Below are 17,687 nucleotides of genomic sequence, written 5' to 3' on the forward strand. Positions count from 1 at the left end.
TACAACTGACATAAGAATCACAACATCGAGAAGGAAAAACAATTTCATAGCTAATCTATATACAAGATGCAAATTACAATTGGTTAGATGTCAGGCAACAAATAACTCGCTATTGCACATATTATTTTCTCTGATTTTGTTACTCTGATTTGTCCGTTTTTAACCTCTGACAGGGGGCTCCTCAAACCACTCAGTCCGTTTCTTTTTGATTCAATACTCAAATGTTTAAGTTGCAATCCACTTCCTGCAACTTTCCTTGTAACACCTTGACTTATAACTTATATGATTTTATATTTGGTAATATTTCCTTTAACATTTTTAAGTATCTAAAAAGCCACAAATATTTTGCTGAAACTCAAACATTTTTCCACAAGTATGGACAGCATGGAGCAACACTTTACAATCAAATACACTCTATGTTATGCCCAACTAAAATTTCTGGTGAAAATTTCTGTAAGAATGTTATAAAACTTGTCAATGCAGATTTGATGGGGACAGCTGTTACTTTATGTCCCTTAACAAGCATAGAGTCGCCAACAACTGTCACTTCAGTTATTTCTGACGCTTTCAAGGACATCTTCTTCTCAGGCATCACATATGTTGAAAACTGACCAGTTGAATGCACTGCAGCTATCTGAATTATGTGAGAAGTACGCTCTGAAAAAACAAAAAAAAATTTTTACATAGAAATTGCACAAAATCCATTTTAGCTCCATTAATCAGAGAGCCTTGGGTCGCTCGCCCAAGTACAATGTAAACTTCTTAAAATACTTTTGCAGAGTTTAAAATAAACATAAAAGGGAAAAACATTGCCCCCCGCCCTCCCCAGGACAGGACTTATTTTGAAGCTTAATTTGAACAATCGTAGAAGAGGTTCCTTTACCTCCATTCTCTATGCATTGTGGTTTAAGAGAGTTTTTCAGTGGAAGGGTTATTGATCGGAAACAATTTTCACACTTATTGTGATCTTGACCTTTCACCAAGTGACCATAATTTAAATAGGTGTTATATACTGTCCAATCCCTATGCACATGGAAAGTAAAAAGCCAATCCGTGAGAAAGTTGACAAATTATTGATCGGAAACTAAATGATCTACCGACAGACCATTATCCAGCAAAACAATATTAACTCTCTCTTCAGAGGGGGGGCATAATAACTGTTATTATAAAAATTGAAAAGCTCTTTTCTTCGATTCATGGATATATCAAAGTAAGTTTTTGGCATCTTATTTATTTATAAATCTGAAGAAGCGAAGAGAAGAGTGTTTAAATTCTTAAATGATGCACAATAATATACTATAGCCAGTTGTGGGTAATGTAACATTGCATCATCTAAGTGGTATTTACTATCATTTTATCAATACAGATTAAGAATGATTTATTATATGAAAGCAAAATGAGAAATTAGTCTGAACATAACTCTTATTGCAATTCAATCATATGCTAGGTTGACCAACAATTGACACGATATCTCACATCGAGTTACACAGCAGTAGCAGGTCGAATTATGTTACACATGTAAGTAAATATGTATATTTTTTAATAGAAGTTGAATTTTTGAGATTTAGAGTACCTAAATACCTGAATTGGACCAAGATAAACATCTGTATGTGCAACACTGTGAATAAGGAATTTGTTAAAAATAAACTTTACCTAACCCTCTTGTTTCCAAATCAAAGAAAACAAATTCCTTCCCAGTAGTGTCTAGCCCTGCTTGACCAGGCTTGGGTACAGGTGGGGGTAAAGTTGTAACTTCAACATCTTGGTCCTCTATGTTTGAACAGTATGTTGGTCCCGCTCGTACTTCTTGCACTGTCCTTTGAATGCCTGAACAGGAAAACATAATTTCAAATTGGAATATGTACTTGCACCTTCATGGGTTATCTCCAATTTTTATTTAAAGAAATGATTACACAGCACATTAATGCTTTTACAATAATCAATTTACAAACATTAGCATATGCTTTAAAATGTGCCTACTACTTTGCATATATATAATTGATGGATCTATTGAAACAATCTCAAACAAGAAATGTGTCCACACGACACGGATGCCCCATATTTCAACTTTGTAACAATATAAAAAATAATCCATACAATTGTAAGAAACCCAGGATTCCACATGGCCATGTTCGAACTTGGTCTAGACACAGCTTCTGACCAAGTTTGGTGAAGATCGGATGAAAACTATTTGAATTAGAGAACAGGCACGAAAAGTATGACGGGCTGACCGACCGACCCACAGACAGTTCGAAAACTAAGTCGCCAATTTGGGGCATACACATGAAGAATACTGTGTTTTAAAAATAAAATGCCCATAATTAAAAATACCGTTCCAGTTTTTAGTCTTATGCGTCGCTGTTTTGCTGCACGAGCAACAGCTATAGCCTTTCTTTTTTGTGCTGAAGGTCACGGGGAAGGGCCAGTTTCGATGTGAAAGTCCCAGGTGAAACACCCAGTTTATGATTTACCTGAAACAGATTGCAGTAAATGACAGAACAGTTTACAATCCACAATGCTAGAATATGCTTATGCGGAATAAAATAATATGATTTAATGTCAATAATTTACAAAAGTTTCATAATTTTATAAGACCTAGAGATCTACATACACACAAATAATAATTAATTTAAGCCCTTTATTTTCAAAACCAATACGTATTTGAGGAATTGAGAATATTTATGTTTTGTAAACTTGCAAAATTTCATTTTTATTACCGGTATTAATAAATAGGGCTCCAGGAAGAAAATAAACTTATGTCACTTTAACCCTTTCAGTGCGGGAACCGAATTTTGAAGGCCTGTGCAAACAGTCTGGATCCAGATGAGACGCCACAGAACGTGGCGTCTCATCAGGATCCAAACTGTTTGCTATTCTGATAGTATTATTTGAAAAAAATCGAAGAAAATGCTCATTTTAGAAATTTAGCAGACGTCATTTTAGCAGATGACAAATTTCCCAGCATGCAAAGGGTTAAAATATACATGTTTAACTAAGGACAACCAATGTACCATTCACATTCTACTGTAATTGTGTTTACTGGCAGTAAATGATTTATCAGAAAAAATATGAAGGAAAAATATAGCAAGTACAATATAAAAAAAATGTATGCATGTAGACTACACAGGAATTACATGTACTTTGAGATAACTATCTGAATGTATTCAAAAGTAATTTAGACAATAAATCATGATATAATGCACCAATGTACCAAAAAGACAAAAAAGTCTTACCTAATGCAAGCTTTGTGTTCATGTCATAAACTCTGTCATGTTTCCGTCCAGAAGCCACATTATTGATGGCACCACAATTGCTACACTGTATTTCCAAAACACATGCCTGTCCGAAATCCCTGCTTCCTACTGTGTTAAGTAAATTCATGGGCACTTGGCAAGAACTGCATGCTGAAAGCGATTCGGCCAATGTGTCGAGTTCAACGACACGTCTACTAATTTTCCAACTGGCATCGCTGTTGTCACATGTGGTCACGCTTACCGACGATCCGATAGAAAAATCGTCAAAATAACAGTGGTCATACCGGAAATCTTGATTGTCGGTGGAAATAGTATTTCTATTGAAATCCATATTGTTCTTTGGAACGTTTAAAAAAAAACTTTTAAGTTTCGTTTTGTATTCCGAATTATATCCAAATTAGACATTTTAAATGAAAATTATTAAGCCAAGTATGTGATTCTCATTGTTGACACATTATCGTTTCGTTATCAATAGACGCTTGTATTTACACAGAAAATAACATCTACAGCGTAAGCAAGCGTTTCATCGATGTCGATCACGAAGTGACGTCAAGCAATCGAACGCTTGGTTTCATTGCAGTAAATCTCGAAAATACGTAAATGCCGAAAATTTATAGGCGCATAATCAAAACAGTAAAACTAGAATTTTCACTTGTTTATTCCAACCTAATCTTTTGAAACCGTAAAAATATATAAAGGTTTTTAATTTTCACAATATAGAGAATCAAATACCGTAAAGTGGAAACGATCGAACATAACTGTTGATGTACAAATAATGATATTAATATTAATTTTTAAGCACTCTTGACACCATACGCTGCCTCTTAGCGGGGATTTCGGTAATTCTAAGATGTAGAATTACCTAGATTTCCTAGATCCCGTTTCTTACTCATACTTAAATGGATTCGATGCAGCAATTTACTTCTTGTTCAAAAATCGGAAACATTCAACTGTTATTACTTTGTACATAAGCATGATAAATTATTATCGTTTATCGGAGTAACGGTGATTTCGATATCCGAGCGAGTGCATTTTAAACAGGTTGAATTACCGAAATCCCTGTTCTGACACGTTGTTGCTTGGATCGGGTATTGCACACGGTACACGTGTGTATTAGCACCCTAGTGTAGTCCCGGCGAGGTGCTCGTTATCAACTGCATCAATACACCGGTAAGCATCAAGTGAACTGTGAGAATACAATACCTCAGGAAATGACAGAATTGGGTGTTTATTAATTCGCTTCAGGGTTAGCTTTCGTCACTTTTTACGAAAACGTCAATTGAAATCGCAAAATAGCGAGGCTGATATTACTTGAATAAAGGAACTATCATATTATATGTTATTGGACATATTGTATGTTAAATGTGCCTTATTTGTATTACAATTAAGACGATGCTTATTTGCCAAAAAGCGTTTATTTAAAATTCAAAACAAGCAATAATCATACTTAATACCAAAATACAAAACAAACAAAAAAGACAATACAGTGAAATATTTAAAGTCCAAATAAAAAGCCTCTGATGTGCCTAAAGAGTTTAGTATTGCCAACTTCATTCAGGTGCACCGTATCGGTGTGGTAATCTGCTGGAAATCGAATCTTTTTCAGTTCTATTACACACGCGTTTTTGTTGAGACAGTCATTGATTTTGATTCGCTGTTCATTGAAACATTTCTTTGTCATTGCACGGTCCTTCGGAAAATAACCCCGCTCACAAATTTTGCAGAAATGCACGTGTGTGGTTCCGGCTTCGTGGAGCTGCGTCTGTAGCCTTAGTAGAGACGACACAATGTCCGCAGGCGACGAACTAGTGCAGATGTCGTTTCCAACCAGAACCACCACGACAACGTGCGGCTGGAATCTCTTCAGTTCCTGTAGAAACTCGACGTCAGGACGTGCTGCCGTCATACCCCCCTTAGCAAAAAAATCGCAATTCTCCAGGCATCTGAAATAAATGCAAATTTCATTGCAAATATGGAAGATACATGTATGACATTATGAAAGGAGCATATGAATTATACGATAATTTTCAGGGTTTCAGTAGGTTTATTTGTGGTAATTTTGATGAGAAGTAATACATGAAGTTGTAAGGTCATGTAAACACCTTTAATTCACATATAAACGCGATAAATGTGATCCAATGTTACTAAATACTATAATTAAATTGCAAAGATGCATTCAGTTAATGCATGATTTCATTACCTTTAAATCATAATTACAATGACGTCCAAGTCGTTTAACATAACTGTCACCAAATATAGCTATTCTTCGAGAGGAAGCCATGATGTATTATGCAAGGTAGTGAACGTGATTTTGGTTGTATAACAAGTGCAAGTGCGACAGGTGTTTATATACAAATAGCAGATAACAGAGCATATTTAATTTCAACATAACTGCAGACAATTTCACACGAGCCGCACCTTTTCAAACAATAATGAAAGAAACCGTTCTTGACACAACTTCTCATCATTAACAACTTTTGAACAAAAGGCCGGTACATAACACATGGCTTGAGATAATTAAATGAAAGTGCGAAAATCTATTCCCAAACTGATTTGTACGGAGTGCATAGTTTTTGTGTAATTAGTAATAGGTTATATCCTATGGCATTAGAAGATTGTACTGTATGATATTCAAATTGGGTGCCTTCGTAAATACACTGTTTAGACCACTTCGAGTTTTCCACTGTTTTCTTTATACACTGTTTATTTTTGTATCAACGAACGTTAATTAGTAGTTACATCCAAGAAAAGTTCAAAGTTGATTGCATAAAACAGTTTACAATGTCTCTGGCATTTCATTAACATACAAACATACATTGATCAATTGGTTGAACAAAATACATCCATTTAACATGAGCAGCGATAAAAGATTATTACAAGTACCGCAACGCACGGTTTATTACAATGTAGTTCAGTCCTTAACTGGTGAGCGCACATAAAACTATGTTTGCCTCATATGTATCGCGACGTTTTCTTGATACCCTTTCTATGAACGACCATCAGTTCACAAATTCATTATGTTAATGAGCCCTCTTAATTCAAGTATTCAAAATGTGTTGCAAAGTTTATAAACATGCATTAGATCTAAGACCATACATGATTTAAATATTACATACGTGTTCATCTCTTTGCCTATATATTTTTCATGCGGTTTCATCTGCTGTATAAAAAAGATGGATTGTGATATCATACACATATGCCTATTGTATTGACGCGGATAATTGCATTATTGAATATCTGTATTTTCAAGATTATGCAATGTACTATTTCTTGAATAAAAGGTTTGTTTTGACGCTGTAAATTAAAGAAGTGAGCACTCAAACAAGAATTTACCGATGCTGTTGTTGTGCTCTTTTCCCTTTATTTACAAATAGTTTTATATATTGAAAGAAACTCTGTGTATTTGAAACATTCTGAAATATAAGAAGAAAGTATCAACATAGGTATTCCGGTTTGGAATGTACCACTTCATATAGTACATTTTGAAAAAAAAATCGAGTCCCAATCTTAGTCGAATGTACAACATAAAAATCGCAATGACGCTGGTAGTGTGAATTACAACTGCTGTATGATCTATTAGAACCTACTTACTTTCAATGACCAAGTTCTCAACTGTGAACTCAACACCCTCAAAATTGCTTCCCTGTTTTGAAAAAAGATCGTCCGTTTGATGCTTTTAATTTGTCCGAGAGTGTGAAAGACATCCGAGCGATCAAACGCAGTCATTCGCACCTTTTTGCCGACCATTATGCAAAACGCTATATAAAGTAGGATTGTCATTACGGAATTTATCGTCAGTCTCAATGGCTGCTTATCCCTGTGTTGTGTGTAGTCTAGACTGCAAAAAAGACACTATTCAATGTAGCAAATGTTCAGGTTGGACCCATTCAAAGTGTGTGCAAATCAATGATAATGGACTTAAATGGTGGTCTGACAGTAAACGTGCGTTCATGTGTAAGAAATGTGCATTTCACAACGGGGATTACGATGCGAGTGCTGCACTCTCAAGGTATGTGTCTCTTCGTTCGTTGTAAAATCATTCAGTATAGCTGTACAAGCGTTCAGTATTGCTGAGCAATAATTAAGTATAGCTGTTCTGTCATTCAGTATATCAGCACAATCATTCGATACAGCTGCACAAGCATTCAGAATAGCTGTGCAGTAATTCAGTACACATGTACAATCAATCTGTATAAACGGCCACCGGAAAAACTTTGCGAAACCGAAATTTCGCAAACTTAAGTACCCTTTTTCTTCAAGATTTGCTACTTTGAGACATAGTATGCGATAAAAGTCTTATCGTTGATTAATAATTGGTTATTTTCACTCAAAAAAAGCGTTTTCTTCACTATGAAATTTATAAGCAAAGTTGGGGTTCCCATGGGATTTTTGCATTTTCCCATGGGATTTTCGATTTTCCCATGGGATTTTTTCTCCCATGGGATTTTTTTTCTCCCATAATTTGCATATGGGAGAAAAATCCCATGGGATTTTGAACATTTAAAAAAACGTGTTTTATTTGCGTTTGCAAGTATTTTAACGTTATTTAAGGACTGTATATTGGTTTTATGCCAATTATATATATAAATATATAGTAATAAAAAAATCCCATTTTAAAATGGAAGAAAAAAATCCCATGGGATTTTTTTTGTTATTTTGAGAGATTTATTCATGAAACTTTCAGAAACATCATATTTTATGAAATGATGAACAACTACGATATTTAAATGCGTTTAGTCGTGTTTAAAAAAAAACAAAAAATTCCCATGGATTTTTTCCCCAATGGGATTTTTTTCCAATGGGATTTTTCAGTTTCGTAAGCCGAATTAGTTTCTTAATGCAAAAAACAACAATAAAGGAAAAAATAATTATAATTATGAATAATAAATTGAATAATATAAATAACATGAATATTTTTAAAATAAGTTACAATTAAAGGTTTATGCTAGTAGAACTTATCATTTCTTGTTCGAGCAGATGGTTGAGTCCAATTGGTGAGAATGCCAGCTTAGAACCAGTATAAATGCATCGCAGACAGACAACGCTGTCATACTGTACACACCGCTGAGTAACAATCTTTATTGCATTTCATTTTGCAACAGAAAATGAACTCCGTAGTATACTTGATCTTATATATGCCCTCTGCTTTTGAAAGCGTGCAACACATTAACATAACAATAAGTCCATGCCAAAAACTATGTGCAAATTCCATTCAAAGCTATATACACATTATAAAGGTCAGATGACCCGCGTCATGCGAAATGGGTCTTATGTCATATGCGGCCAAAGTTGGTCCATCCTAGCTTGTCCAACCGCGCAGTCTGGTCAGGTTCTACGCTGACTGATATATAAAGTCAAGCCACGATTCGTGATCTCATATCCAATCTCGGTAGCTCCTGTGCGAAACTTTCACCGGAAACGACGGCACCGAGACGGGCGCTCGAACTTTGCGGATGCGCGTTATATGTTATATATAATAGCGCGATGTGTTTTTTCTTGCCTCAAATTAGTAAGCCTAATCCGCGTTTTATTGTGTTCTTTGCTTCTACTATTAACAAGAACTTCAACCGATACGAACATGAATTTTATTTTAATATGTTTATTTAATGCTCGGAAAACTCATTGTATATTTAGACTACTACTTATAAAACAAAGTCGGGTTTTCAACATCTGTTTTCGGCATATAAATTGTTATTCCAAACCAGATTTTACGCACTTTACTGTACAAAATACCGTTAGGGCCACCGTGGTTACTCATTAAAATCCAGAGGGCAAGAATGCGAGAACGCGAAAGAACGATGACGACAGTGCGACAATACGATGGCGACAATGCGTTCGTACGATTGCGAAAACGCGCTAGTACGATGACGACAATGCGACAGTGCGACAATACAATGGCGGCAGTGCGATAGTACGGGGGCGACAATGCGATAGTCATATCGTACTGTCGCCATGGTATCATCGCAATGTCGCCATCGTTCTATCGCATTGTCGCCATCGTATTGTCGCACTGTCGCCATCGCATTTTCGAATTGCCGCCATCATACTATCGCGTTATCGCATCGGCACCATCGTACTATCGCACTGTCGGCTATCGCCATCGTATTGTCGCACTGTCGTCATCGTATTTTCGCACTGTCGTCATCGTATTATCGCACTATCGAACTGTAGTATTGTCGCCATCGTACTATCTCACTCCATCGTATTGTCGCACTGTCGTCATTGCACTGTCTGATTGTCGTCATCGTATTATCACGTTCTCGCATTGTCGCCATCGTACTATCGCATTGTCGCCATCGTATTGTCACCCTGTCATCATCGTATTGTCACATTGTCGTCATCGTACTATCGCGTTCTCGCGTTCTCGCCCTCTGGATTTTAATGTGTAACCATGATGGCACTAACGGTATTCCGTAATACTGCTAAAGCACAGTATGATTAGGTCACTCCCAATGCTCAAATCTCTATGTCTATTTTAGTAACAACACATGTCTATGGAAGGATATTTAGGTAAAAATTACATCATTCGTGGTGAATATTTACATTATGATTGATGCTTATTCTAATTTGCTTTATGACAATTCCAACGTGCTTGTTGTCTATTCGTTTATACTTGATGATTGCTGCAACATTACATCATTCATGATGAATATTTACATTATGCGTGATGTTTATTCTAACATGCTTCATGACAGTTCCAACATGCTTGTTCTCTATCGGTTATACTTGATGATTGTTTCAACATGCTTGGTGACTATCCAATGTTTGTGTGTTCATTATTCCTGAAACCAGTCATAATCGGTTTTGCCACTAAGCGTCATTAACAACGGCAGTTAGCAACAGGCAGTAAGCAGAATGCAAGTTACTAAATTATGACAACAGGTGGCGCGCGTTTATTTTCCGTATGTTAAATAAATTACTTTTCGGAAAAAAAAGCGAAAACATCCGAATCATTTTGACTAGTAAACTGAATAAGCTGAATTAGTTCCCTTCGTTATATAATCTCCATTAAACTAAATACGTTCACTATTACCATGGAGACCAGTAGGTTTACACAATGAATTGACTGCCGTGAATGTTTTTGATATTTGTAAGATGCAATTGGCACTCAAGAAATTATACATGTATTTTATTCAGAACATAACGGGGCTGATGTGTTGGAATTGTGGCCCTTCCCTAGTCCAAATAATTACAGTAGACGTAATCTACCGATGTGCATTGCATATCGACCTCATATTTATAAAGTAGCCCAAACACCCATTGCCACAGACCTGTGCGTGAAACTTTCAGATTTCTCTAGTCTGTTAACCATGCTATAATTACAATTTCTATAAACACATATTTATCATTTTATGACTATATAATGTCTGTAAAGAGAAACCTGAAAGTTACAAGTACTCGTGTCTAGTACTGTACAACTAATGTACTCCTCGTTGAGAAAACAACTACTTCATCTACATTTATTAAAATATCATAAAACATAATTTTCAATCAAGTTGGAAAAAATCAATAAATAAATGTCATATAAACATGTTTGTCATGAACGTTGACGTCGCTCTTGGTTACCAGAAAAATTCCGACGCACGGATTTCAACCGTCATTGTTTACAATCAATTAAGTGCATAAGTACTTGAATTTGTATAGTGTTTTTTTTAAAGATGTATGTCCAGCCACAGGTGGTTAGCGTGTGGCTATAATACTAATTAGTGAAAACATATTTTGGAATGATAAGTAATCATATTATAACGAAAAATCAACTTTTCTTAAAAAAAAATAAGTTAAATATATATTCAACAAGGTATCCAACTCGAAATCATCCGAAAACGGGATGCATCGTTTTAAACAGCCATTACTTCATCAATTTTGCAGCGATTTTCACGATCTTGGTCTTATTCAACGCAGAAATAAATTTCCTTTCTGGAAATGTAAATGTCTTGCAATATTTTTACAACTACTGGGTCAACTTTTAAGAAATAACACGATACACAACTCGCGTGACCCAGCTGTGATCGATCAGACAGTATTAATGACTGAAATCTTCACGAGGAAAAGGGCATTTTCCCTGCAAAGTTCACGAACCTCGATACCATAATTCAATAAAACGTATGAAAAAACATTCTTACCGTGCTTGCCGTTGCATTATGCATCAAAACTAACTGTCCAGCGCATTTTGAAACCTTTGTTTACATACATTTCAACCAACTGACATTTTAAACACAAGAGTGATTTCATTGCTCCAATGCGGAGTTGTGTCTTTACAAATGGAGATTTCATTCATAAATACGGTCTGATCGATCACAACTGGGTCAAGCGAATTATGTATAGCTTTATTTCTTAAAATTTGACCCAGCATGTGTAGAAATATAACAAGATATATACATTTCCTAAAAGGAAATTCATTTCTGCGTTGAATAAGACCGGGTAATGAAAATCGCTGCAAAATTAATTTAGTAATGGCTGCTCAAAACGATGCACCCCGTTTTCGGATGATTTCGAGTTGGATACCTTGTTATATATAAAACGATAGTGAATTTTTTTTTATAGAAAATTTGATTTTTCGTTTTAAAATGATTATTTATCATTCAAAAAGATGTTTTCACTAATTATTATCATAGCCACACGCTAACCACCTGTGTGTCCAGCACGTGTGCCGGGAGAACAGAGCTTAATGTATTTTTTTGTTAAGCTCTATAATATTTATATCCAATCTGTATGAAAAAATGTTGGTGAACATTATTCCGGTGTTAATTTTTTAAAATATTGAGGCATTCGTTAATTATGGATCTAAAACGGAACATTAATCCGCAAAAAAAAACACCGGGCATATTGCATATAAGATCGGACACATGAAATTATTTCGAAAGAAAGCAATAAGAGTTTCAATTCTACATGAGTAAGTCTCGCTGTGCACGATTACGCTCTTACTGCTCGTATATATTTGACTCTTGGCAAATACCTAGTGTTTTATTTTGCTTAATCTAAATTGTGTCATGCATCTATATGTACTTAAAGCAGCATGACCAACAGCTCTTTCATGTGTGAAAGAGATTGACACGAAATACCTACCCATCTATAATAAAGTTTATATGTGCACTTCAATATTATAGTTTTATAGCATTTTATGTGGTGCAATATAAAAGTACTCTAGTAAATTTGAAATTATGTAATCGATTTCCTCTCAACATACATGCATAGTTCCAGATAACTTTTTCAGCAAAATCTTGGTTTACACTCTATAAAAAATCCAGCCTTAAAGTCTATTATTAATTCTTTTTTTCAGGTAAGTATAATTTTTGGCACATCCGCATTTAGGTTTATAGTCTAAGAAGAGCTCATGACAAGTGCCGGGTTACAGCAGACTTTTTGCGATAAAAGGACCAGATAATGGAAAACGTTCGGCTTTTCGACTGTTGTAAAGATGGTCTGTTATTCATAATAACGTTAAAGTGCTGTTGATTTCATAATTGTAATGAGGGCCTAGACGAGTGGGAACTCATTGATAAAGTGTTTACATTATATGCATTGATATTGAGTTTTACGCATGATCACACATTTTGAATTCTTATTTTATTTTTCCAATGTGTAACCGTACGCACAGAATTTAAGTCTACTTTTTTTACTAAATTTAATTCAATTTTTTACGACTTTAAGCGTCTTATCTGGAGCTCTGCATACATGCATTAGTAGCATATATTGAAATATATCCATAGACTTTCTTTGGTTATTGAAGGTAAATTACTGTACAAAAATTATGGTCAGTCATTAACCAAAATAAAGTTAAGTCTACAAACACGCGGTTAATTTCGGTTCAGTAGCAAATATATTACAAATGTGCGCAACTTCTCCTATGACATAAAATTTCCGTTATACGCCGTAAATTTCCGTAGTCCTCCGTAGCATTTCGGAATGACTGTCAATTGACATCATTGTATCATGCATGACAGTATGTTGCTTTGTGCTTGGGTGAAACTCACATCTTGCCATCGCGTAAATTTATTAAACGCATTAATATTTGATTCCATTATGCACTGCGCCTATTGCACAAGTCTCTCTGCACAAACCAACATACACATATGCAGCATGCAATTAACGAACAAGAATGTTGCATCTGTACACATGCATGATACCATTAAGCAGAATGTAAATAGACATTGGACATCAGGCAAGATGTGTCATCAAGCATGAAAAGGTGTCTACATACTAATTGAAAGTATCATCAAGAATCATGACACAGTCACAAAGAAGGGTGTAATTTTTACCTAAATACCCTTCCATACTGTGTGTTTGCTTAATTTCACTGAAGAACGTCTACTGGTAAATCTTACAAAAAAAGTGATAAATAAGACTGAGTAGCAATTTTTTCGGCGTTTAACGTCAAATTTGGCCTTTCAACGAACTTCTTAAAAGCCCATTGAATTTTAATGAAGAAGTTTCCCGCTTGTAGGTCCGAATGAATTAAATCAAATTTTGCATTGGCAATTTGATAGAAATCCCCATAAAACATTGCACATAGCTTTCTGAACTAAACAGGCCACATTGAACGCATTCACGATATCCAACAGCTCTCTTTGCAAAGACCTATCTAGTGTTTCTTGGCCGTGTAAGATCTATAATTAGAACATCGTCACCTAAACATCTACTAATAGAAGAGCATATTTTGGGGAAACAGATTCAATAAGAGTATAAAACGTCCACGATCAATAATGTGTAGTTCGTTAAAGATATCACGGCAGTAGAAACATATCACTTTAAAGAGACCACAATCTGGAACATTTGGTCAATTGTTGCGTCCGTGGCGGACAATACATTTTTAAAAAGAAAGCGTACAAAAAAGCAAACACAAAGTTCTTCGTAAGCTTGTTTTAATCTTAAAAACACATAATCGACAGTCATTCCAGTCAAATACAATACTAACAGTCAGCACTCTAGAGATCAAAATTGCGGATATTAATATTTAATTCAGGGATATCAAGTGTATCAAGTTCGAATTCCGGAAAAAATAGCCGGTAGTCTGGGGCATTAGGTCCCTTACAGGGATAAAAGGTAAATCCCCGCCTGAGCCGTAGCTAATTGATTTATTGTAGTCTTTCTAGTTGCAATTTATGGTGAGTACAATGCGGAATATTACGGATATTTGCAACATGTCGAAGATTTTCGGAAAGTAGCGAAGAGTTTTTCGTCAGTTAATATTCATTTCCGTGCCGGCCGCTAACTTATCAGAATCAATAAAATAGAACCAGGAAAAATCGGTACCGATCGCAAATTTCCGGAATTCCGTTAAAGCTTCAACATTATTTTTTCTCAAATGATCGCGTACTCGAACGAATATGTCCCTACGCCTCCAACTCCCTTAAAATCTCATCGGACGTACATTGATCTCAAAATCTATCCTTGGCGACTCAAATCATATTTCCTGAATAGTTTGGCCTATTGACGTCCCTGTAATTATAACAATGGTCTTTTGGATAAACAACGCTATGTTGTTGCAATATAATAACAGTTTAAAATAGTTACCGGTTTTCATTTAATAAAATGATTAAAGGGATCTTTTCACGCTTTGGTAAATTGACAAAATTGAAAAAAGTTGTTTCAGATTCGCAAATGTTCGTTTTGGTTATGATATTTGTGAGGAAACAGTAATACTGAACATTTACCATGCTCTAATATAGCCATTATATGCATCTTTTGACGATTTTAAAACCTAAAAATTATAAAGCGTTGCAACGCGAAACGATTGAATAATTTGGAGAGTTCTGTTTTTGTCGTTAAATTTTGTGAAACTACGAAGATTGCTTATATAAGGTATAAAATACGATAAATACGTGTGCTCGGCGGAATAGCTCAGTAGGCTAAATCGTTTTTACTTCAGGACTCTGGCAGGACTCCAGGGGTCACTGGTTCGAAACCTGCTCGGGGCAATGTTCTTTTCCTTTTTTAAATTTTATTCTTTATTTTTTACTGGAGCTTTTACGATCCAATGTTTACATTTATCAATATAAAGCATTTAATGAATAAGTTAAAAAATGACAAAATCTGTGAAAAGGCTCCTTTAAGTCATATTCGAGATTTCAGCGATTGCCAATATTTTCCTTTTGTTTCTCATAAGCATATGGTGCTTGGTATCTGCTATTGACTCCTATGTAGATTGCAAATATTACATAACCCTTACAACGGCCGAGCGCAGATATCTGCACTTGGCCGCTAAAATGAAAAATCTTTGCGCATTAATTTAATTCAAATCTCATTGTCATAATCAAAATCATCATCATCGTCGTCGTCGTCACTACTACCACAACCACCACCATCATCATCATCTTCTTCTTCTTCTTCCTCCTCCTCTTCATCATCATCATTAACAACAACAGCAACACCAACTTAACATCATCATCAAACAAAAATATTGCCGATATTTTTAATAAACTTCGATAGATGTATTGTCAATTAAAACTTTATACTGATAACTAAATTTAAATAAAAGTGTTTATCATTCTTGACTATGCTTTTTGACTTGCCTAGATTGTCACTCGTAAGGACTTTGGTTTTGAATCAAGGCAAATGTTTGGTCATATTATTACAATCTTTAATACTGTTGATTTGTTTGTAAATATGTTCACTGTTATCTCTTCATTCATGCAAATAGTTGTTTGTTGTTGCTGTTGTTTGTTCTTTTAAAACGTAAACTTAGACATAATATGTGTAAGTCATGCGTTTTTTATGCATATTTATATATATACTTTCCATACGACTCGCCTTGAGTTGTTGTATGTAAAGGCTGTTTTTCTGGATCAATAATCCTGTTTACTTGTTGTTTCGTTGATTGGAAGTCAATCTATAGCTCGTTGCTAATGCTATCTTACATATTACAACATGCCGTAAAATATTATTTTATACGTCTTGTGTAGAACGTAAATTTGTATTATTGTTTTTTCCTCTTTCTCGGCCCCTCGCGTGCTGTATTCTCAGGCTGCATTATTCGACCATTTGGCTATAAAATAAGTAAACACATCTTATCACAATTTCGAAATCTAGTCAATGTATAGAACATGTTAATAGGATTAAGCCTATGTTTCATACTCTCATTGTCAGTACACACGTGATTTGTAGTTGTTTTTATTTATCATGCGAACATCGTGGCCGTGATGAACAGTTTTTATTAAAATGCATCTATTGTAAATGAACTGTACTGATTTACAATAGTAATTTTCGGATTTCAGTGAATACATTTTTTGCTAAGTAGCTTAACCTAAGTCATTGGTTGTGAAGTAAAATTATGTGGTATAAGAGAAACCTGTCACCTACTAGGGATTAACCAGGTGATTTCTAATTATATGTATTCACCATGTGAACTACGTGTCGCATTTATCAGTTTTAACAAATTGAAATGCATCCAATCACTTATACTGAGTACGAATAGTGATTCTCGGACTCTCGGATTATAGTGAATACGTTGTTGTTGTCCTTTTTTTCACGTAATAATCCATGTCCTCGGGTTCTTTGCATTATTATTGTTATTCACACATAGTTATCATGATCGTCTGTCAATTTTCCGATATTTATTTCACGTAAGTGTAAGTAACAGATATTAGCCTTTGTAACTGGGGATTAGTCTAGCTATGGTTTAAGTCTTATACTGTAAACGCAAATGAGATATTCTGGCCACTATTTACTGCAGATATTGATGTTATGCTTGTGCTACTTTTTTTTCTGTCTTTATGTCAAACGACATTTCTCAGGGTTCATAATTGACTTTATTGTTTATATATTCGCTTTAAAAATACTCTCTTCCATTATTTTGTTTCAAATATCATGCCAATTGTAGTATTGTAAACTAGGATTACAAAGCCATAGATCGTTGTTTATGCTAGTTTTCAGCAAGTAACGTAATAACATATTTTTACTAAACCTATATTATCCAACTGTCTTATTCCCATTATGTTACATTTTCTTTTTCTTATCCTTTTTGTTTTTTGTGCATTATTAGTCCTGTCCAGCATATGCCAAGAAGTCGCAAGAAATGTAATTTATTTTTGTAAAACCTCACGGCCATTCAGTCATTTATGTGTTTGTGTAAAACTTTTACCTAATGGGTAACGATATCGCTGCATTTCGAATGACTGTGGGGTTATTTAATTCAAGTAAATATTGTTGTCGTAAAAAAGTTGTTTACATGTGGAGTGCATCAAACGAATTTGTATTATTTCTTCTCACCCTTTTCGGGCTATCGCGCGCTTTACTCTCAGGTTGCATTATTCGACCGTTTGTCTTTGAAATGAATCTGTTATTAATTGACGCTTTACGCTTTCTTTTACTTTTATCAGGGGATATCGAGTTAAATCCAGGACCGGATTACAAGGCACTCAGCGTATTGCATTTGAATGTGCGGTCAATACGTAACAAACTTGATTATGTAGCTAGTAATCTGTGTAATTTTGA

At 35.0% G+C, this 17,687-nt stretch overlaps 2 protein-coding genes across 3 annotated transcripts in view; one reads left to right on the forward strand and one right to left on the reverse strand.

Annotated features, from left to right (window-relative positions):
• The window catches only part of LOC127864845 (latent-transforming growth factor beta-binding protein 2-like), a 177,055-nt gene that overhangs the window by 41,912 nt on the left and 117,456 nt on the right, over nucleotides 1-17,687 (forward strand). The window lies entirely within an intron of this gene.
• Nucleotides 167-3,732, reverse strand: LOC127864846 (uncharacterized). Of its 2 annotated transcripts, XR_008042309.1 has the most exons (4): nucleotides 3,234-3,732; nucleotides 2,332-2,471; nucleotides 1,654-1,827; nucleotides 167-657 (listed from the first exon to the last, which is right to left on the reverse strand). XR_008042309.1 is itself a non-coding variant. In XM_052404742.1 (3 exons), exons 1-3 carry the CDS (start codon nucleotides 3,583-3,585, stop codon nucleotides 404-406), a joined length of 780 nt encoding a protein of 259 aa, XP_052260702.1. In that variant the 5' UTR covers nucleotides 3,586-3,732; the 3' UTR covers nucleotides 167-403. The 2 variants fall into 2 exon arrangements, 1 of the variants encoding a protein (XP_052260702.1); XM_052404742.1 differs by lacking the exon at nucleotides 2,332-2,471.

Source organism: Dreissena polymorpha, chromosome 1, assembly GCF_020536995.1.
Source record: "Dreissena polymorpha isolate Duluth1 chromosome 1, UMN_Dpol_1.0, whole genome shotgun sequence".
NCBI classification, from domain to species: Eukaryota; Metazoa; Mollusca; class Bivalvia; order Myida; family Dreissenidae; genus Dreissena; species Dreissena polymorpha.

Excerpts from the sequence above, each read along its gene's own strand:
- LOC127864846 (XM_052404742.1), bottom strand. The coding sequence starts at position 3,585 with ATGGATTTCAATAGAAATACTATTTCCACCGACAATCAAGATTTCCGG. Across the intron at positions 1,828-3,233 it reads GAACACAAAGCTTGCATTAG|GCATTCAAAGGACAGTGCAA; the intron begins GTAAGACTTTTT and ends TTTCCTGTTCAG. Across the intron at positions 658-1,653 it reads TTTGGAAACAAGAGGGTTAG|AGCGTACTTCTCACATAATT; the intron begins GTAAAGTTTATT and ends TTGTTTTTTCAG.